A 22,544-nucleotide genomic window follows, 5' to 3' on the forward strand; every position below is an offset into this window, starting at 1 on the left:
GATAGTTAGATGATTAAAGAGGTAATTTACCCAAAATTTAAAGAAGTTCACCCGTGATCTGCGCACAAGAGGACAAACTAGTCTACTTACGTTAAAGCAACGGCCGTCAGCCATAGATGTGGGAAAGAATCCAAGGCCCTGAAAGTTGGCCCATCTTTTCTCATAATAATAATAATAATAATAATAATCATAAAAAAAGGATTTACCTACTACAATGACTCCTTCAATCAAGGATGGTAAAAGGGTCACTCTCCTCATGGCAAATTGTCGTTGGCCAGATGTTGACCATCCTAACCTGTCTTTTCCCCATCATTCTAGATATGGTTGGGTGTTTGATTATTTCATTGGAGTTTTGGTCAGAAAATGTGGTTACAAGGACGTCATTTGACTGTCAACCACGCTTGTTAATGTACAATTTTTTGTACATAAAACAAGCAGTTCAGACATTTTTTTTTAATTTACTTAAAATTTAATGTATTATTCATTTAAATAAAACACGAAATATATCGATGAGAGTTGGTTCAAGCGGTAAGCAGTTTGATATCGCGAGTTCTCAAGCTTAAATTTTTGTGTATGCAGAAAATCTCGGTTGGGAGACTCTCCTACCAAAATGACACGGATCGGTCCAAAATAATCGAGACAAGAACCAGAAGAGAAACAGAAAAAAAATTAAAACATGAAATAATAATGGTTGAATTATTAAAATATAAATAGAACAAAAGGTTTGCAAAAATGTATCCTTCCCTTGTATATATATCTCAATGCTCGCTTGTGATGTTGGATCACCAGGTCTGGCCTTTCTGAAGCATAGCATAATCTTGCAGTTGCAAATTCCAGGCATTGATTTATCTTTTGAACTTCCTCGGACCTTGCTTTCCCTTGCTGCAAGAATTAAGGATTCCTCAGTTTATCTCATAAAAAACCGGAACAACCTTCAGAATGCAACAACAAAACAAGTGTAAAAGTTTGGTTGGATTCAGTTCCTACTTTTTTTTAACTTGAACTAACAAAATATCAGTACAGAATGGTTGAATCAGTTTGAATCAACGACTAGAAATAACAAAAGGACTGAATCGGTTTCAATCCCCCTCACGGCAGGAGGATTTGGTTTGTGCGGTGGCCGGTGAGGAAGGGTAGATATCAGTCAGCACCGCGAACTTACCTTTGGATCTGCTTATAGCAACAGAGATTTTTCTCGGTGAAATCGGCTTAGACTTTTCGATAACAAACTGGCTACGATGAGCACACTTCATAATTGACTTGATGATCTAGGCTAGAAAGCCATGAAAATCATTTTGAATCTTTGCTGTTCTGAGCAAGATTTCTATTTTTAGCTGGCGCATGTTCCACAACCTTCTTCCTACTAGGATCAATCTACTTTCGGGGGGTCATTAATATTGACTCTATGTGTACGTTATGCAGATGGGAGGTCGAGGATAACTCATGTATTTTCTGGAGCTGCAGTTGTGTGACGGGACTGACGGTAGTTTTTGCCTTTCATGCTTCAGCATTTTAAGGCAACATCACCACAAAAGCTGTTAAGATATCATCCGTAATTTGATCTCAAACAGTACTATAGACATGCTTCGGGAATATTTGGTAATGTATTGGAGCATGTGGGATATGCAGAATAGTTTTTATCAGACCGGGACAGCTCCCGATTTTTCCTCGGTACCTGATTGGTGTACCGAGTATATTCACCAGTTGAAAAAAACAAATCAACTAGGGTTTACTGGTTTTGGACGGTGCCTACTAGTAACTAAATGGAAAAGACCGCCCCATGGTTTTTGGAAGTTAAATGTTGGTGCAGAACGAGGCAAATGTGGTAAAAGGATGGTTTTCAGGGCGGTCTTAACAAACACAAACGGGTCCTTTATCGCAGCAATATCGTGGAAGCAAGCTGGCCATGTGGACACACTTTCGATGGGGGCAAATGCGGTTTTGCTAGGCATCAAATGGCTTTTGGAAATGCAGGTCAGGCTTGTAGAGATTGAAAATGATTCTCTAGTTGTGATCAAATACCTAACAAGCAATGATCGATTAGTGTCGAGTCTGGGGCATCTAATCAATGATATTAAATCTCTTAGTGTGAGTTTTAGAGTGGTTTTATTTAAACATGTTCTTCGGACGGGAAATCGACCGGCACATCACCTTGCTAAGTCAACTATAATTAGCAGCGGGAGTGTTTTTACTTGGTGGCAACATTCACCTCCTTTTATAGATCATTGGTTACACGCTGATAATGCCCTTCCCCGGTCTCACCAAAATGGGAGCCACACTTTATTCAACACGACATGACACAGATCACGGTATAGGCTATGGATCAGATTCGTCGTATTCTTAGACGAAATGACACAGATAACAGTATACGATATATATATGGCGAAGCTAATAAAGTTGTAGATATAATGGCGAAGTTGGGACCTATTAAGATCTCAGATCTTTTGGTTTTTTTTTATCAAGCACCGCATGCAGTAAGAAACACCCTGGCTGGTGATAAAGCTGGCGTCAGCTCTACTAACTTAAAAAGTTAGTGTCACGGGTTAATTAGACACCAATTCAATAAGAAAATAATTTCCTATTGTGTAATAAAGGATATATAAAATGAGTCCTCACACACTTATCCTTCCCTATAATCCTTCTGTGTTGTATCCTCGACTTTTGAGTTTAACTCAATTGACAAATTGGATATCCAGACACATCCCTACCCGACATTTGTACCCGAGTCCGAGTAACATAGGATAATGTCAACTAATGAAAGACCATTACAAGTGCACTCTTTTTTCACCCTACGTCTTCCAAGAGGATGCAGTCATACAAGTGTTCATACGAGGTGTATGCAGTAAAAAAGATGTCCCTTCCTTTAAAGATCTGATTCTAATTCTATGGCAAGAGGAAGCCATCTCACGGTTCAAATATACAGGTTTTCAGGCCCGAATGTTTCCTCGAACTCGAGTAAAGGAATTCAACTAAATTAATCGAAAATTTTATTAAATCCCAGACCAGAGCAATCAAATGTATACGATTTTACCATACATAAACAAGGATAATGAAGTACTGAACTTACCTTAAGTCAGGTTCATCACCATTTCCCTCAGGACTCACTCTCCCCCCTCCTCCAGAGGCATCATCATCCATGCTTTGACCACGTGTACCGACCGCCGGATGCAATGAAAGCAGGGCAAGGACAGTAAGCCTTAATAGGCCACCAACCAAACCCCGGGACTGTTGCAATCCCTCCTTGAATCCTACCCTCACCGTTGCATCCCCACTCCAATTCCTCTTTTCCACAGGCCTTGCAACCCCTGTCAGTATGTCAGCCATCTTCTTAGGTAAAAAAACAAACACATAAAAAATTACAATACAAACCCGAGAAAACTATATTCCTTTCCATTCCATAAATACTAACAAATCGCAATTCCTAAAACCTTGCTATAAGGCCATAATAATGACCCTCAATATTGGATTTTTTTTGTACCCACAAAATAACGTGATGTACAGCGGCCATTGGTTAACAGTAAATTAACTAATTCAGAGATTCAAGAAACTTGAAAGAAAAGTGCGTTTAACCGTAATTAACCCCATGAAAGTTGAGCAGTTACCATCAAAATTCAGACCACTGGTTAAGCTTTCTTATTAATTTACTAAAACTTATCTCCGAGTTGAAGATATTAATTTTTTATCCATATTATTATTATTATTATTATTATTATTATTATTATTATTATTATTATTATTATTATTATTATTATTATTATTATTATTATTATTATTATTATTATTATTAATTTATATTAAATATATTAAATACATAATAATATTTACAGGCCCAATTACAACTGGACCGGTCCAGTTACAAACCAACCAGAACCGGTTCAAAACTAACTAGAAACCCTAAATGTTTAGGTTTCCAGTTAGGGTTTCCTAACCCTAATTAATCAGCCGCCTCAGCTCACAGCCGTTGGATCTGGCAAGATCCAACGGTCCAGATGATGCCAGAAGGAAACCCTAGGGTTTGATACCCTAGGGCCACGCGGCGCCGCTCCAGCTTCCACGCGGCTGCCGACAGCCCTCGCCGCCTCCGCCGCTGCCACGTCCCAACCGAAGACTCCAGAAGATAAAATGGCAGCCGACCACGCCATGGCTACTCGGTGAGTCACCACTGGTAGTCCGGTGACTCACCGAAGCCCCCTCTTCGGACCGGTCCGAGACGAACACCGGTGGTGGCTATAAAAGCCACCACCCACCTGAAAGACAGAAAGACAGAGACAGAAACAGAACCGGAGAGAAAGAAAAAAAAAACAGAGAAAATAAAAAAACAAACTATACCAACGATCTCAGCAGCAAAGAACCAGAAGAAAAAAAAGAAAGAAAAAGGAAGAAGAGACTTACCGAGGAAGCGTCGACCACCGGATCTCGTCAGAACCTTCGAAACATCGAAGGTATTATTTTAGATTTGCTCCGATTGGGAGCAGTTTAACGAAAAAAAACGTCGGAACCGTCATTATGACGGTCCGATCTACGTTTAGATGAAAGAAAAAATTTTTCCGGCCACCGAAGACGGTGGCCGGCGGCGGTGGTTGACGGCGGATGAACGCCGGCTAACGACGGCCGGCCGGAGAGCTTCTCTCTTTTCTAGAGAGAAGCGAGAGAATTTCTTTCTCTCAGAAAAGAGAGAGAGAGGGAAGAGAGGAGAAATGAAACTGGCCCTTCGGGCCAGCTGATTTTGGGCTTAAATAGCCCTTCCCGAACGACGCCGTTTTGGGAAGGGCTATTCGCGTAATTATAAAATAGTTAAATCCCGTCCGCAGTCCCTCGTATTTGTAAATTTTACATTTTGGTCACTAAACTGAATTTATAATAGTTTTAATTCAGTCTTTGAATTTTAATTTTATTCATTTTAGTCCTTTTTATTAAAATAATATGTTTAGGATAAATAGCAGATTTAATCCTTTAATTTTAATAAATAATATTTTATCCCTAGTTCATATTTTTAATTAATTTTATATTAAAATTCGAATTTTAGATAATTTCATTTTGGTCACTAAATTATTAAATTAGAAAATAAAATGTTTAAACCCTATAATTTCAATTAATTAGTAATTAGTAATTAGTTTTATTTTTATAATTTAGTTATTCATTTTATATGTCTTCATTTATTTTATTGTTTTTAAATATATTATTTTAGTAATATTTTTATTTTATTATATTGTTAAACATTTTTTATATAGTCATAAATATACATACAATAAATAGTATTTTTTTAAAAATATTTATTTTTAATATTGAAGAAAAGGACAGTCTTAATACAACTGGATGTCCTATTCTGATATTTTAAAATTAAAAAGTAAACAATATTATTTAAATTAATATTTATCAATATCAAAGAAAAGAGCTGTCTTAAGGCACCTAGAAGTTCTTTTCGGATATTTTTAAATAAATAAATATTTTTTTTTAAATTATAGGATTATAAATTAAATATATTTTTGAATTTTTAAATTTTAATAATAGAGACAATTTATAATTAAAAAGTACCAATTTTGGGCGTTGTAGGGGTGCTAATCCTTCCCTAAACGTAACCGACCACGAATCCCTTTTTATTATTAAAAAGAATGAATTTTTGGTTAAAACGCAGATCAGTTTATCTTTTAATTGATGTTTTCTTAAAAACTCTTTCAAAAGATATTTTTTAGGTATTCGACCTACCTGACCCAAAAGGCCGATGGCGACTCACAAATTATTTTCAAAATTATTTATTCACATCAATTTCCCCGCTAAATTTAATATTTCGTGCCGGACGAAAACCGGTTACGACAGCTTGGCGACTCTGCTGGGGACTGGTCAAACTTTTAAAAATTTAATTATAAATTGTCTCTATTAACTAAAAATTAAAAATTCATATATTTAATTTTTAATTCTTTCTTTTCAAATTTTTTTATGTATTTATTATTTTTATAATATTTATATGTTTTATTTGCAAGTATTTTATTTTATTAGTTATTTTGTCAGAGATATGAACATTTCTCCTCACACACAACACGTGCATTGCATAACATAAAGCTCTATAATTGAGTTGTCCCTTCTAAGTGGGAGTGAAAGCGACGTCTTCGTGAGAATTTATTCTCCGTGTCAGACCTAGCAATTAACTTCCGGGGTTCATATGCTCTCTGTCTTCGTGAGAATTTATTCTCCGTGTCAGGCATAGAGAAATGTATCCCCTCGAATTGAACTCGATCCACTTTAGTCTATAATGGACTAGGATTGAGGGTTAGCAACCCAAGGGGGCACTAACAAGGACAATTCGGGTACCTTTATTCTTAGATCTGAAACCTTGCATATAAAAAACCTTAGAAACTCTTCCGATACGAAGTCATGCCAAAATTTTGTCCAAAATAGGTGTACACACAGGAGAAATGAATTCTGTCTTTCCTGTTAATTTATTTATTGTTTAAATTACATGTTTATTTAAATTATTTAAATTCAGAAAAGCATGTTTAAATAAAGAATATTTATGTAAATATTATTATTAAATTTCTTTATTATGTAAACTAATTTATTTTCTTTTTGTGTATTCTTTATTTTTCTGTTTGCATTGCATCATACAGGATAAAAGACATTGATCCTTGTGTTAATTGTCTCATTGGAAAGCCTTCATCTATGGATAAAAAGTGTTCAAGTCAAGTAAATCTAAACTCAGAAGTAAGGCAGTGGGCTGAAGACTTACAAAGACAAGAAGGAGACAGTCTGCAGGATGATTATGTATCTGACTTGGCCAGTTATGCTTCAGTTTCATTAAAAAGAAATGATATGCAAGATTTGCGAAGCATTTGGGAAAGTTGGGATTCAAACAAAAAATTGCAGTTTTATCAGACTTACGGGGACATCCCATATCTGCTCTATGTAGAAGTTGATGATGAATTACTCCGAGCCCTAGTTCAATTCTGGAATCCAGGGTACAATTGCTTCACTTTCAATAAGGAGGACTTGGTCCCTACTATTGAAGAATACACAACTTTGTTACATATCGAAGGGGCTTTGGAGAATCGAATCTATTCAAAGTCAATTAAAACTCAACCCTTTCGAGTTAAATTAGCAAAAATTGCCGGAGTACGAGAAGAATGGGTAGCATCCCGTACAAAACAAAAAGGCGAAAGCGAAGGCATTGCTTGGACCAACATCAGAGAACTTATTCAGAGCCATCCAGATATTAAAGTACGATTTGATCTATTTGCTCTGGGTATATATGGTATGGTCATTTTCCCAAGAATATTGGGATATATTGAAGCTGCAGTGGTAGACTTGTTTGAACAGCTACTGAAGAAGATTAATCCTGTTTCTGCCATCCTAGCAGAGACCTTCAGATCGTTAAATGCTTGCAGAAGGCTAGGAGGTGGACGATTCTCAGGGTGTACCCAGTTGTTATATGTTTGGATCCGTAGTCATTTCTGGAGAACAGAAAAGATTTCATATCGACGCTTTAATATGGATTATTCACCATTAAAGGAATTTCTGGAGCAGGAATGGCCTAAAGAAATTAAGAAAGATATGTGGATTAATGCCTTTCGAAATCTGCAAAGCAATGACGTTGTTTGGCGAGCCCCGTGGCAAATACAAAGGGAATTCATTTACAAATGTGGTGATTACAACTGGATAATGCTGCTCGGATTATGGGGAGGAATTGGATATCCACCACTTCTGGTTATAAGACAGTATGAAGGTCGTCAATTTGTACCTATCACTGCTGGACTACAGTCATCTGAGTTTGCATTTCACAGCAAAAATTATAAAAGAAATATCATGGAAGCCGTTACAGCTTGGAAAACAACTTTTTGTATTCGAGCTAAAGCAGCAAAAGAAATGCTAACTCCTGATTATGAAGATTGGAGATCTGTCAGAAAAAACGAAAATATTCCTCTACCAGATCAAAATGAGGATATTTCTATGGAAGATCGCATTAAGGTGGTTCCATCAGAGATTGAAATCTTGAGAGCTGAGTTTGAAGCAGAAAGAGATGGTTGGTCGAAAGAGTTAGAGCAAATGAGACAAGATAAAACTATGTTGAGGGTTGACATTGACTTTCATTCGTCACAATGTGCAATGTTGAGAAAAGATAAAGAAAAAGGTGAGGATGAGTACAGAGCCTTACAGAAAGATTATCAGGAATTATATAAATCCCGAAAAGCATCAGGACCCAGCCAATCGACGGTACAGATGACCAGAGAATTGAACATTGAGAAAAGACGAGTTGAAGATCTGAAAGGAAAGAATAGCCGTCTACTCAAAAGCCTGGAAAAAGGAAAGCAAAAAATGGAAGATTTCGAGGTTGACAGAAGAGAACGAATTATAAAACACAAGGCTGAGCATCGCGAGATCATGAATGAAATGCAAAGAGAAAAAGATCGAGCCAAAGATTTAGAAGAAATGAAGAATGACATCTTTGTTAAATTTGAAAGCGAAAAAAGTATCATGTTCAAGGGATTTGAATCTGAAATAAACCAGTTGATTGCTGAACTTGAAGTCAGAGGCCAAAAGATGGAAGAATCCAATGTTGAAAAAGAAAAATGGGAGCTGGAAAGAAAAAATTTCAACACCAGACTTGAGGTAGAGCAAGAAATGGCTAGAAATTGGATGCGAAGATGCAGAAACAAAGATGTTCAGATCCAGAAGCTTAATCAAAGAACGCAAGAAGCACAAACAAAACTGGAAGAAGATCTGGATCAGTCTAGAAACAAAAACTCAGAGTTTAATGCTTACATTTTGCAACTTGAAGAATCATTGTTTCAAGAAAAGGTTCGTCTAGGGCCTAATGACCTCAAAGAAAGTAATGAGGAAAATGCTTCACTGCGAAGATGCATTAGAGATCTTGAAAAAATTCTGCACAAGTGTCAAGTCAGAATCACTGAATTAGAGCAGACTCTTGAAAGAACAAATGAACAATGGCAGAAGTCAACTGAGTTCTATGTTGAAAGAAGTGAAGAAAGAAGTAATATGGTGTTCGAGGCCATGGTTCAAATGAGCGAAGTTGCCAGATATGTTGGGGAACTAGCTGTTGAAGCCGAAATAATTGAGCATCAAGTTGATCCAGTTTCTAAGTGTGGAAAGAAGGTTTCATGGTTAATGAAAGAAATTATAGAGCTTAATAGGAAAGCTATGCCTTATCTGTAGTTCTGAAATATTATAAAGAAACTTTTGTATGCCGATGAAAGTTGTTCTATGACAGTTGACTTTTTGGGATCAATGTTTTTTTCATACATGCATTTTGCATACATTCATCATTCATTTCATAATTTTCGCTATAAATTATTATTTTATTTATTAAGTTAAAATTCATTAATTAAAATTTGAAAAAATAATATTAAAAGATTTTTCAATCGCAGTTACTCTGGCCAAAAGAGAAATACTACATCACTACGGTACTAGACAAGCTATTAAGAGAATTATGGAGGATAAAATACAGCGTATTGAGGAACAACATCATAAAGAACAAGAAGAAATGAGAATGAAGTTGGAAAAAATTGAAGCCAGTATTGCAAATTCACAAGACAGTATGATGAAGAAGATAGAGGACATGTTTAAAAGGCAGGCTATCAGTGGAAAAATGCATGAAAATCCTGTATCTTTTGACCAAGAACCCATATATCCTCTAGGTTTTCCACCAGAACCAATTTATCACTCTGGTACTCCACCTATACAAATCAATGCTCGTACATCTGCGTTACAAGAAGTCAAACCACATGAGGAACAACAAGTGGATCCTGCATCTTCAAGCAAAAATCCGCTTATAACCGATGTGAAAATAGGGGACCTTAATACTGAGCATTTGATCCCAGATTTAAATGAGCTGAATGAGAAACAAAAAGTAAATGAAGAACTGACCAGACAGATCAAGAGCTTAGAAGAGCGAATGAAATCCGTGGAAATAACTGAATCATTCTATGGATTTGATGCTAGTGAGTTGAGTTTGGTTCCAGACCTAATCCTCCCTATCAAGTTTAAAGCTCCCGAATTTGATAAATATAACGGTACTACATGCCCTTCATCCCACATTACTATGTTTTGTCGAAGAATGGCAGGATATGTGAAGGACGAGAAATTGTTAATTCACTGCTTCCAGGATAGTTTGACAGGACCGGCTTTAAAATGGTATACTCAATTGACCAAAGCCAACATTAGATCTTGGAAAGATTTGGCTAAAGCATTTTTAGAGCAGTACCGCCATGTGACAGACATGGTCCCTGATAGATGGACTCTCCAAAACTTGGAGAAAAAGAATAATGAAACATTCAGACAGTATGCTCAGAGATGGCGTGACACTGCGGCCCAAGTTCAACCACCTTTGTCAGAAAAAGAGGCCACAGTAATGTTTGTCCATACATTGAAGGCTCCTTATTTAAACCATCTAATGGGGAATGCAACCAGAAATTTTGCAGATTTGGTCATTTCTGGAGAATTAATTGAAAATGTCTTGAAAAGTGGCAAGATTGAATCAAATGATGGGTCTGGTTCCAAAAGACCTACTTACCGGAAAAAGGAGAATGAGGTCAACAATGCCAATTCTTACAGCAAAGATTCATTGAAAAGTGTTACAATAACCCAGCCAAGGGTTAAGAAAGAGGAAACAAACACTAATCGAGCAGATTCTAGAGGATCTCGAAAGGAAAATGAAAGGTTATCTTTTACACCTTTACCAGTACCATATGCAGAGATCTATGATTCGCTGTTAAAAGCAGATGTTATACGGCCTTATCCTTTGGTTCCCATGCAACCACCATTTCCTCCCTGGTATGATACAAAGGCACACTGTGTTTACCATGAAGGAATTACAGGTCATTCTATTGAAAATTGTCTAGCATTCAAAAGGGTGGTTCAAAATTTGATTAACACTGGGAAGTTGGAATTCAATACACCATCCGCATCAAGTCATCCATTGCCAAATCATGGAGATAAAAACGTGAATGCAATTCAGGAAGAGAACAGAAAGAAAGCAAAGACTGACATTTCTGAAATTAAATCTCCTTTTGTTTGGGTATTCCAACAACTCTCTGTAGCTGGTATAATTCCACAACAATTCAGGCCAAAGCAGAATGAAAGCAAGAATTATTGTGAATATCATCAGGAGCAAGGGCATAAAATTCAATTATGTTCTGAGTTTAGGGATTTGGTGCAAAAATTGATGAACAACAGGGAAATAGAATTCTTTGAAGAAGAGCCAGGAAGAAAAGAAGATAATGTTTGCTCATCAGAGGATTCTAAACCAAGTCAAAGAATAAATGATCCTGTGATCATCAATGTAAAAACATCTACGGTGATTCCTGCACCAATAAAGCCGAAAGTAGTTATCACCACTCCTCTACCATTTCCATATAAAGATACCCGCAGGGTACCTTGGAATTATACTACTAATGTTTCAATGGTAGGAGGACCTGTTTCTTTAGAAAAAACAGAAGAGAAAATACAAAGTCTGAGTACCACATCGACGTCTGAAGCAGTGAGCGAGATCGGTTTCTTTACAAGAAGTGGGAGATGTTACTCTCCCGAGACATCCAATGCTTCAGAACCAGTGAAAGCAAAAGGAAAAGCTGTGGCAATACCTCAGAAGGTATTTGAAGATGAATCCCTTCCAGCATTCAATGAACCTGTGACAGAAAAGCAAGCTCAAGAATTTTTGAAATTTTTGAAACATAGTGAGTATAGTGTGGTTGAACAACTACACAAACAACAAGCGAGAATTTCTATTCTTGATCTATTGATGAATTCAGAAGCGCATAGGAATGCTTTGATGAAAATTCTCAATCAAACATTTATCCCCGAAGATATATCCCTCAATAAACTTGACAGAATTGTGGGACATATAGCCGCTGACAATTACATAACGTTCACAGATGATGAAATACCAGAAGGCGGAATGGGGTCAGTAAAAGCTTTGAACATCACGACACATTGTCATGGTCATGTGTTGCCAGGAGTATTGATTGACAATGGATCTGCTCTCAACTTGATGCCTCTAGTTACACTTCAAAGAATGCCTCTGGATCAATCACACATGAAGAGTTATCAGAATGTGGTACGAGCATTTGATGGTACTCAAAAAGAAGTGCTTGGGAAAATGGAAATACCATTGTTAATCGGCCCAGTCGTGTATAATATTGACTTTGTGGTGATGGACATCCACCCCACATATAATTGTCTATTAGGGAGGCCATGGATTCATTCAGCAGGAGCCGTTCCTTCTTCATTACATCAGAAATTGAAATTTGTTGTTGATGGACAACTAATATGCGTCAGTGCTGAAGAAGAAATCATTGCGTCTGTAACAAGCGATGTTCCATATATCGACACCAATGATGAGGCTCTTGAATGCTCTTTTCGAGCTCTTGAATTTGTAAATGCAACCTTTGTTGCAGAAGGAAGGAAAATTCCATGTCCCAGATTGTCTGATTGCACCAAGATGACGGTACAACAAACTTTAGGCATCGGAGCTAAAACTGGAAGAGGTCTAGGAAAGAATCTTCAAGGGATTTCAGTTCCTATCAGTATAAAGATGAAAAAAGACCGTTTTGGGCTAGGGTTTAAGCCCAATCTTCAGCAAAAGAACAAAGAGATTAAAAGAAGATGTGAAGACAGAAAGGCAAAATTAAAAGGAGGAGAAATCCTTTGGAAACACATGTCTTTCCCACAGTTGAAGACCATATTCAGATCAGGGGGAACAATTAATGTGGAACAGCAGCTTGTTGAAGCCTTTAAAGAAGAAAAGTTGATGAAAGATCAAGATATAGTTGAAGAAGCTATGAATGGATTATTTATCAACATGATCATGAATGACAATAAGACTGGCAAGTACTTGGATAGGATTCGACCATGTCTTCCTGGAGAAACACTCACCAATTGGACCACTGAAGATCTTCCTATAGTTTTTAATATTAATGCAGAGTAATATTCAGAACTAATCTTTATGTTTAGCTCAAAAATATGAAAACTTTTTGTTATCTTGTAAAATAAATTATGTTAAATATAAGAAATTTTCTTTAAAATTTTCAGATGGCAATCATTCTTTACATTTTCTTACATTTTTACATTTCATAAATTTACTATATTCTTTCGGAAATGTTCCGACTTAAATTTGCAGGTGTCACCGTGTTAATAGCATGTGTATTCCTAAATTTAATCCAGTGATAAATATATAGAGCAGCCTATATGTCTGGAAGAAATCAATGGTTGTGAAGATGAACTGGAATGTGATGTTCCTACTGAATTATTAAGATTGGTAGAAAAAGAGGACAAACAAATCCTACCACACAAAGAAGAGGTTGAGACTGTGAATTTGGGAACAGATGAAGACAAAAAAGAGGTGAAAATTGGCACTACTCTGACAGTCCATATAAAACAAGAATTGATAAATCTCCTTCAAGAGTTCAAAGATATATTTGCCTGGTCTTATCAAGATATGCCTGGTTTAAGCACAGATATAGTGATACATAAGCTTCCAATCAATCCAGAATATAAAACCAGTCCAACAAAAGCTCAGAAGAATGAGGCCAGAAATGTTGTTGCAAATTAAAGAAGAAGTGATGAAACAAATCAATGCAGGTTTCCTACAGGCATCTAAATACCCAGAATGGGTAGCCAACATTGTTCCCGTACCAAAGAAGAATGGTAAAGTTCGAATGTGCGTGGATTACAGAGATCTCAACAAAGCTAGTCCGAAAGATAGCTTTCCATTACCCCACATAGACACACTGGTAGACAATACTGCAGGGCACGCATGGTTTTCATTTATGGATGGCTTTTCAGGATATAATCAGATAAAAATGAATCCTGAAGACATGGAAAAGACGACATTTATAACCATGTGGGGCACATTCTGTTATAAAGTGATGCCATTTGGATTGAAAAATGCAGGGGCAACATATCAAAGAGCCATGGTAACTTTGTTTCATGACATGATGCACAAAGAGATTGAAGTATATGTAGATGACATGATTGCCAAATCTCGAACTGAAGAAGAACATATTCAAAATCTGAGAAAGCTTTTTCAGAGATTGAGGAAATATCAATTAAAGCTTAACCCCGCAAAATGCACTTTTGGGGTAACTTCTGGGAAACTTTTGGGATTTGTAGTCAGCAAAGAAGGAATCGAGATTGATCCAGATAAAGTCAAAGCAATTCAAGATCTTCCACCACCCAATACAAAAAAAGAAGTTCGAGGATTTTTGGGGAGATTAAATTATATATCTCGGTTCATTTCTCAACTGACTGACAAATGTGATCCAGTGTTCAAATTACTTCGAAAGAACAACCCTGAAGTCTGGAATGAAGAATGTCAAGAAACTTTGGATATTATTAAGAAATATTTATCCAATGCCCCAATTTTAGTATCACCAATGCCTGATAGACCATTAATTCTCTATTTGACGGTCTTCGAAAATTCGATGGGATGTGTATTAGGACAGCATGATGAATCAAGAAGGAAAGAAAAAGCTATTTATTATCTGAGCAAGAAATTTACTGATTGTGAAATTCGATACCCACCAATACAAAAATTATGTTGTGCCTTGGTGTGGACTACTCGAAGACTCAGACAATATATGTTATACCATACTACTTGGTTGATATCAAAACTTGATCCTTTGAAATTCTTAATGGAATCACCAGCTTTGACAGGCAGAATGGCTAGATGGCAGATGTTATTATCTGAGTTTGATATTGTATATGTCAACCAAAAAGCAATAAAAGGAAGTGTAATAGCTGATTTTCTGGCCAGTCGTGTATCAAATGATTATCAGCCTTTGAACTTCAATTTTCCCGATGAAGATTTGTTGTGCATATCTATGAATGAAGAAGTCAGAACAAATGATGAATTTGCAACTTGGAAGCTTTACTTTGACGGAGCATCTAATGCTTTGGGACGAGGAATCGGGGCAGTGTTGATTTCTCCAGAAAATGTTTATTATCCCTTTACAAGTAGACTGGAGTTCTTTTGCACCAATAACATGGCAGAATATGAAGCTTGTGTAATGGGATTGAAAGCAGCTATAGAAAGAAAAATCAAATTTCTCAAGATATATGGAGATTCATCGTTAGTGGTGTATCAATTGCGAGGAGAATGGGAAACAAAAGATCCCAAATTGTTGGAATATCGAAATTTTACACTCGAATTAGTGAAAGAATTTGAGAGAGTTACCTTCAATTATCTCCCTCGAGAAGAAAATCAAATGGCAGATGCTTTGGCTACATTAGCTGCTATGTTTCAGGCAACTAAGAAAGTTGATATGATGCCAATCAAAATGCAAGTATATGAAATTCCTGCACATTGTTATAGTGTGGAAGAAGAGGTAGATGGTAAACCATGGTATCATGATATCCTGCAATATATCAAAAATCAAAGTTATCCACCAAATGCATCGGAAATTGATAAAAGAACCTTGCGAAGAATGGCTGCTGGATATTTTCTTGATGGCGAGATTATGTATAGAAGAAGCAATGATCAAATGCTATTGAGATGTTTAAATACCAGCGAAGCTCGAAACGTCATTGAAGAAGTACACAGTGGAATATGTGGAACACATGCAAATGGTCTTTCCATGGCCAGAAAAATAATGAGATATGGATACTATTGGGCTACCATGTACACAGATTGCATTGATTACGCAAGGAAATGTCATAAATGCCAGATATATGCAGACAAGATTCATGTACCCCCATATCCTTTACATGTAATGACAGCACCCTGGCCATTTTCTATGTGGGGAATAGATGTCATTGGGGCAATCACACCAAAAGCATCGAATGGACATTGCTTCATCCTTGTGGCAATTGATTATTTTACCAAATGGGTTGAAGCTGCTTCATATACCAATATTAAGAGATCCACAGTCTGCAAATTCATAAAGAAAGAGATAGTTTGCCGATATGGTCTACCAGAAAGGATCATTACAGATAATGCTCTGAACCTGAACAACAAAATGATGACCGAACTTTGTGCACAGTTCAAGATCAAACATGCAAACTCAGTGGCATATCGTCCAAAGATGAATGGGGCAGTTGAAGCAGCAAATAAGAACATCAAGAGAATCATTACAAAGACTACTGAAACTTACAAAGATTGGCACGAGAAGTTACCTTTTGCTCTATATGCATACCGAACTACTGTTCGAACATCTACTGGGGCAACGCCGTTTTCTCTAGTCTACGGAATGGAAGCAGTCTTACCAATTGAAGTTGAGATTCCATCGCTCCGAATATTGAGAGAAATAAAATTGGATGAATCTGAATGGATCCAAGCTAGAGTTGATCAATTGAACCTTATTGAGGAGAAAAGATTGAAAGCTATTTGCCATGGACAGATGTATCAGAAACGGATGATGAAGTCTCATGACAAAAAAGTACATCCAAGAGAATTCCAAGAGGGTGATCTAGTATTAAAAAAGATCTTGCCTATACATAAAGATTTCCGTGGGAAATGGATGCCTAATTGGGAAGGACCATACGTTGTGAAAAAGGCCTTTTCCGGAGGAGCGTTGATCTTGGCAGAAATGGATGGAAAAATTCTGAGAAATCCAATAAACTCGGATTCTGTCAAGAAATATTATGCTTGAAGAAAAAGAAAAGAAAGAAAAGAAAAAAGGAAAGAAAAAAATAGAAAATAGAAAAAAGACAAGAAAAAGAAAGGGGGTCAAGGTGAAAACCCGCAAAGGGCATCTTGTAACCAAAGGAAGGATTTGAGTTGAAAACCTGAAAAGGCGGCTCAAATGCAGGTTGATATTAGGCATCTGGCAATTGAACCCTCTTAAGATTTTGACAGTTTGGGAGAAACTTCACATCTACAAGCATTTCAACAACGTTTGAGATCTTCCAGACAAAAGCTTACATCATCTCTAAATTGTGTCAACTTGATTAATTTAGAAATACTTATGCTTATAATTTGTTGAGACATTTGAATTTTTATCATTCTTATGATTGCCATAACTTTGAATACAATTATATCTATTTCAAGTTCAATTTATTTGAGATTCAATTTATTTTTGGAAATTCAATTTATTCTTTTCTATTGAATTAACATAATTTTGAAATAATTTAAAGATTTCTGAATATCACTTTATGTTAATACTTTTAAATACATGGAATACAAAGTAGGCAAATCATCACTAGCTTAAAGCCATGAACATCATGATTGTTACAAGTGGTGCTACCGACAACAAGGTCGAATCCGCCAAATCTACTCATCAATTGCTCCAACCGATCACCATTCAGTTCTTGCACATCTGTTTTCAAAACAGTAGAAGATGATCTTTGCATTACTGATTCCAGCAAAAAGAAACAAGACATTGATATCACTAGGAAACATGTTTCTATACAGATCCTTGTATATGATTTTTAAGGAAACCTAGAAGCATTTCCACCTCATCAGGTTCAAGTGGAGTAACTTTATTATTTCCAACCCATACTAGATTCCATTTTCAGCACTCATCAAGAACATACTTCTGGACACTCGAAGGTGGCTCATTGTCATAAGCTTCAAAAGCCTTACAGATCCTTTCTGTCAATTTGGCACTTCCTGTACATGTTTATAAACAGTTCAACTTTGTTCTTGGATCCCATGAAAGCCATCATTTCTTTGTCAATGGAAAAGCATCAGCACATGAATGAAGCATAATAAGAGAAACTTTGTTTTTAATTGGCAGAATTATATAGCCCTTTTCAGTGTAATAGCATGGAAATGCTTCGAATCTACAAATTCTGGCTTTATATCGAATAAGTACTGTGATATCCCAGTCCAAACATTAAATGAAAGATGAATTTACCAATAGCATCTTCTGGAAGTGTTCTTTGAGTTATCTGATCTGATTAGACAGAATAGCATCTTCTGGAAGTGTTCTTTGAGTTATCTGATCTGATTAGACAGAATAGCATCTTCTGGAAATGTTCTTTGAGTTATCTGATCTGATTAGACAGAATAGCATCTTCTAGAAGTGTTCTTTGAGTTATCTGATCTGATTAGACAGAATAGCATCTTCTGGAAGTGTTCTTTGAGTTATCTGATCTGATTAGACAGAATAGCATCTTCTGGAAGTGTTCTTTGAGTTATCTGATCTGATTAGACAGAATAGCATCTTCTGGAAATGTTCTTTGAGTTATCTGATCTGATTAGACAGAATAGCATCTTCTGGAAGTGTTCTTTGAGTTATCTGATCTGATTAGACAGAATAGCATCTTCTGGAAGTGTTCTTTGAGTTATCTGATCTGATTAGACAGAATAGCATCTTCTGGAAATGTTCTTTGAGTTATCTGATCTGATTAGACAGAATAGCATCTTCTGGAAGTGTTCTTTGAGTTATCTGATCTGATTAGACAGAATAGCATCTTCTGGAAGTGTTCTTTGAGTTATCTGATCTGATTAGACAGAATAGCATCTTCTGGAAATGTTCTTTGAGTTATCTGATCTGATTAGACAGAATAGCATCTTCTGGAAATGTTCTTTGAGTTATCTGATCTGATTAGACAGAATAGCATCTTCTGGAAGTGTTCTTTGAGTTATTTGATCTGATTAGACAGAATAGCATCTTCTGGAAGTGTTCTTTGAGTTATTTGATCTGAAGAAGTGTATCAGCAGCCTTAGTCATTTGAGCAGCATATAAAATTTGCCAATTCTGCAATTAATGAATTTGGACCACACATCTCTACCTGACTATTGAAGTTTCAGCCTTTGAGAATCCCATTTTTGTCAAGTATAACAGTTTATTCTCCTCATCAGAATCAGAATTCAAGATTTCTCGGTATTAGAAGAACTATCGATATCTGTGAAATCATCCTGAAAGGTTACTTCATAATCAGATGAGTTGCTATCAGGATCAACATGTTGCCTGAATGCAAGCTTTTCAAGAGTATATACTATTGAGTTTTATTCTCAAGAGGTTCTGTGACATTATATCTACATCTGCATTTGTCAAAGATGATAGATTCTTTGATTCGAAGAAGACATATATATTGGGTTTTTATAATTGAAGAAATACTCAATTCACCAATCTGAAATCAAATAACTAAACATTCATGCATCATATTTAGGCATTTGCAAAATAGATGCATTTCATTCATTTTCATCTATGTTGAATTTTTAACAGGAATTTCAAAGATTTTAGCAAAGATTTCAAATCCACTTGATGGATCATTCATTACCAGATAAGTTCATAATGAGAAGAACTCATCTGAAGAAGGAAGAAGAAGTTCATAATGAGAAGAATTTGTTCAACCTTTTGTTTGAATTCATCATTTGATGGATCATTCATTACCAGATAAGTTCATAATGAGAAGAACTCATCTGAAGAAGGAAGAAGAAGTTCATAATGAGAAGAATTTGTTCAACCTTTTGCTTGAATTCATCATTTGATGGATCAACATTGCCAGAGAAAGTTCATAATGAGAAGAACTCATCTGAAGAAGGAAGAAGAAGTTCATAATGAGAAGAATTTGTTCAACCTTTTGCTTGAATTCATCATTTGATGGATCAACATTGCCAGAGAAGGTTCATAATGAGAAGAACTCATCTGAAGAAGGAAGAAGAAGTTCATAATGAGAAGAACTTGTTCAATCTTTTGCCTGAATTCATCACTTGATGGATTATTTTTGCCAGAGAAGGTTCATAATGAGAAGAACTCATCTGAAGAAGGAAGAAGAAGTTCATAATGAGAAGAACTTGTTCAATCTTTTTCTGAATTCATCACTTGATGGATTATTTTTGCCAGAGAAGGTTCATAATGAGAAGAACTCATCTGAAGAAGGAAGAAGAAGTTCATAATGAGAAGAACTTGTTCAATCTTTTGCTTGAATTCATTATTTGATGGATCAACTTTGCCAGGTAGAGTTCATAATGAGAAGAACTCATCATCTGAAGAAAGAAGAAGAAGTTCATAATGAGAAGAACTTGTTCAATCTTTTGCTTGAATTCATCATTTGATGGATCATCATCCCCAGCAGAAAGTTCATAATGAGAAGAACTCATCTGAAGAAAGAGAAGAATTTATTCAATATCTCCATTATAATCAAGTGAAGACAAATGGATAAAAAAAATTTATTATCTTTTCATCTTTGCCCTATTCTTGTTAACACAATAATGAGCAAAGAGGGGCAGCTGAAGATATTAATTTTTTATCCATATTATTATTATTATTATTATTATTATTATTATTATTATTATTAATTTATATTAAATATATTAAATACATAATAATATTTACAGGCCCAATTACAACTGGACCGGTCCAGTTACAAACCAACCAGAACCGGTTCAAAACTAACTAGAAACCCTAAATGTTTAGGTTTCCAGTTAGGGTTTCCTAACCCTAATTAATCAGCCGCCTCAGCTCACAGCCGTTGGATCTGGCAAGATCCAACGGTCCAGATGATGCCAGAAGGAAACCCTAGGGTTTGATACCCTAGGGCCACGCGGCGCCGCTCCAGCTTCCACGCGGCTGCCGACAGCCCTCGCCGCCTCCGCCGCTGCCACGTCCCAACCGAAGACTTCAGAAGATAAAATGGCAGCCGACCACGCCATGGCTACTCGGTGAGTCACCACTGGTAGTCCGGTGACTCACCGAAGCCCCCTCTTCGGACCGGTCCGAGACGAACACCGGTGGTGGCTATAAAAGCCACCACCCACCTGAAAGACAGAAAGACAGAGACAGAAACAGAACCGGAGAGAAGAAAAAAAAACAGAGAAAAGAAAAAAACAAACTATACCAACGATCTCAGCAGCAAAGAACCAGAAGAAAAAAAGAAAGAAAAAGGAAGAAGAGACTTACCGAGGAAGCGTCGACCACCGGATCTCGTCAGAACCTTCGAAACATCGAAGGTATTATTTTAGATTTGCTCCGATTGGGAGCAGTTTAACGAAAAAAAATGTCGGAACCGTCATTATGACGGTCCGATCTACGTTTAGATGAAAGAAAAAAAATTTCCGGCCACCGAAGACGGTGGCCGGCGGCGGTGGTTGACGGCGGATGAACGCCGGCTAACGACGGCCGGCCGGAGAGCTTCTCTCTTTTCTAGAGAGAAGCGAGAGAATTTCTTTCTCTCAGAAAAGAGAGAGAGAGGGAAGAGAGGAGAAATGAAACTGGCCCTTCGGGCCAGCTGATTTTGGGCTTAAATAGCCCTTCCCGAACGACGCCGTTTTGGGAAGGGCTATTCGCGTAATTATAAAATAGTTAAATCCCGTCCGCAGTCCCTCGTATTTGTAAATTTTACATTTTGGTCACTAAACTGAATTTATAATAGTTTTAATTCAGTCTTTGAATTTTAATTTTATTCATTTTAGTCATTTTTATTAAAATAATATGTTTAGGATAAATAGCAGATTTAATCCTTTAATTTTAATAAATAATATTTTATCCCTAGTTCATATTTTTAATTAATTTTATATTAAAATTCGAATTTTAGATAATTTCATTTTGGTCACTAAATTATTAAATTAGAAAATAAAATGTTTAAACCCTATAATTTCAATTAATTAGTAATTAGTAATTAGTTTTATTTTTATAATTTAGTTATTCATTTTATATGTCTTAATTTATTTTATTGTTTTTAAATATATTATTTTAGTAATATTTTTATTTTATTATATTGTTAAACATTTTTTATATAGTCATAAATATACATATAATAAATAGTATTTTTTTTAAAAATATTTATTTTTAATATTGAAGAAAATGACAGTCTTAATACAACTGGATGTCCTATTCTGATATTTTAAAATTAAAAAGTAAACAATATTATTTAAATTAATATTTATCAATATCAAAGAAAAGAGCTGTCTTAAGGCACCTAGAAGTTCTTTTCGGATATTTTTAAATAAATAAATATTTTTTTAAATTATAGGATTATAAATTAAATATATTTTTTGAATTTTTAAATTTTAATAATAGAGACAATTTATAATTAAAAAGTACCAATTTTGGGCGTTGTAGGGGTGCTAATCCTTCCCTAAACGTAACCGACCACGAATCCCTTTTTATTATTAAAAAGAATGAATTTTTGGTTAAAACGCAGATCAGTTTATCTTTTAATTGATGTTTTCTTAAAAACTCTTTCAAAAGATATTTTTTAGGTATTCGACCTACCTGACCCAAAAGGCCGATGGCGACTCACAAATTATTTTCAAAATTATTTATTCACATCAATTTCCCCGCTAAATTTAATATTTCGTGCCCGGACGAAAACCGGTTACGACACGAGTTATACGAATGTGGATGGTATCTGAAAGGAGGATCTTCAACAGCAACCGCGGCGGCAGCGTCGCCATCAGGTGAAGCTGAAGCAGAAATGGAGAAAGGGATTGCGGGCCTAAATGGGTACTTGATACAAGTTATGGAGCGAAAGCAGGTGGAGTAAGGGCGTTGAAAGAGGGAGGCTTTATGAGATAGAGGTGCTGAGAGAAGCGCCATTGTCATTTCCTCTGTGTGTTTTATGAGGAAATGGATAAACAGTCAACCACGAGCTCGAGCGTCGTAAGCAAAATATACGGTCCAGAATGAGAGATGAAAATGCAGAATGGC

At 36.1% G+C, this 22,544-nt stretch overlaps 2 protein-coding genes across 2 annotated transcripts in view; both read right to left on the reverse strand.

Annotated features, from left to right (window-relative positions):
- Positions 1-2,459, reverse strand: part of LOC120186907 (luminal-binding protein-like) — a 25,476-nt gene extending 23,017 nt beyond the window's left edge. Inside the window, exon 1 of the mRNA XM_039190737.1 lies at positions 2,438-2,459. The gene's annotated coding sequence lies outside the window, so the exon portion shown is untranslated. The remainder of the gene's footprint in view (positions 1-2,437) is intronic.
- Positions 724-22,544, reverse strand: LOC120186910. The gene is made up of 3 exons (XM_039190740.1): positions 22,246-22,544; positions 3,068-3,305; positions 724-882 (listed from the first exon to the last, which is right to left on the reverse strand). The coding sequence occupies exons 1-3, from the start codon at positions 22,289-22,291 to the stop codon at positions 846-848; spliced, it is 321 nt and encodes a 106-aa protein (XP_039046671.1). The 5' UTR covers positions 22,292-22,544; the 3' UTR covers positions 724-845.

The sequence above is a fragment of the Hibiscus syriacus genome, unplaced genomic scaffold (assembly GCF_006381635.1).
Source record: "Hibiscus syriacus cultivar Baekdansim isolate YM2019G1 unplaced genomic scaffold, ASM638163v2 tig00113721_pilon, whole genome shotgun sequence".
Lineage (NCBI taxonomy): Eukaryota > Viridiplantae > Streptophyta > Magnoliopsida > Malvales > Malvaceae > Hibiscus > Hibiscus syriacus.

Excerpts from the sequence above, each read along its gene's own strand:
- LOC120186910 (XM_039190740.1), bottom strand. The coding sequence starts at position 22,291 with ATGGCGACGCTGCCGCCGCGGTTGCTGTTGAAGATCCTCCTTTCAG. Across the intron at positions 3,306-22,245 it reads GTTGAAGATCCTCCTTTCAG|GGGTTGCAAGGCCTGTGGAA; the intron begins ATACCATCCACA and ends ACATACTGACAG. Across the intron at positions 883-3,067 it reads GGTGATGAACCTGACTTAAG|CAAGGGAAAGCAAGGTCCGA; the intron begins GTAAGTTCAGTA and ends TAATTCTTGCAG.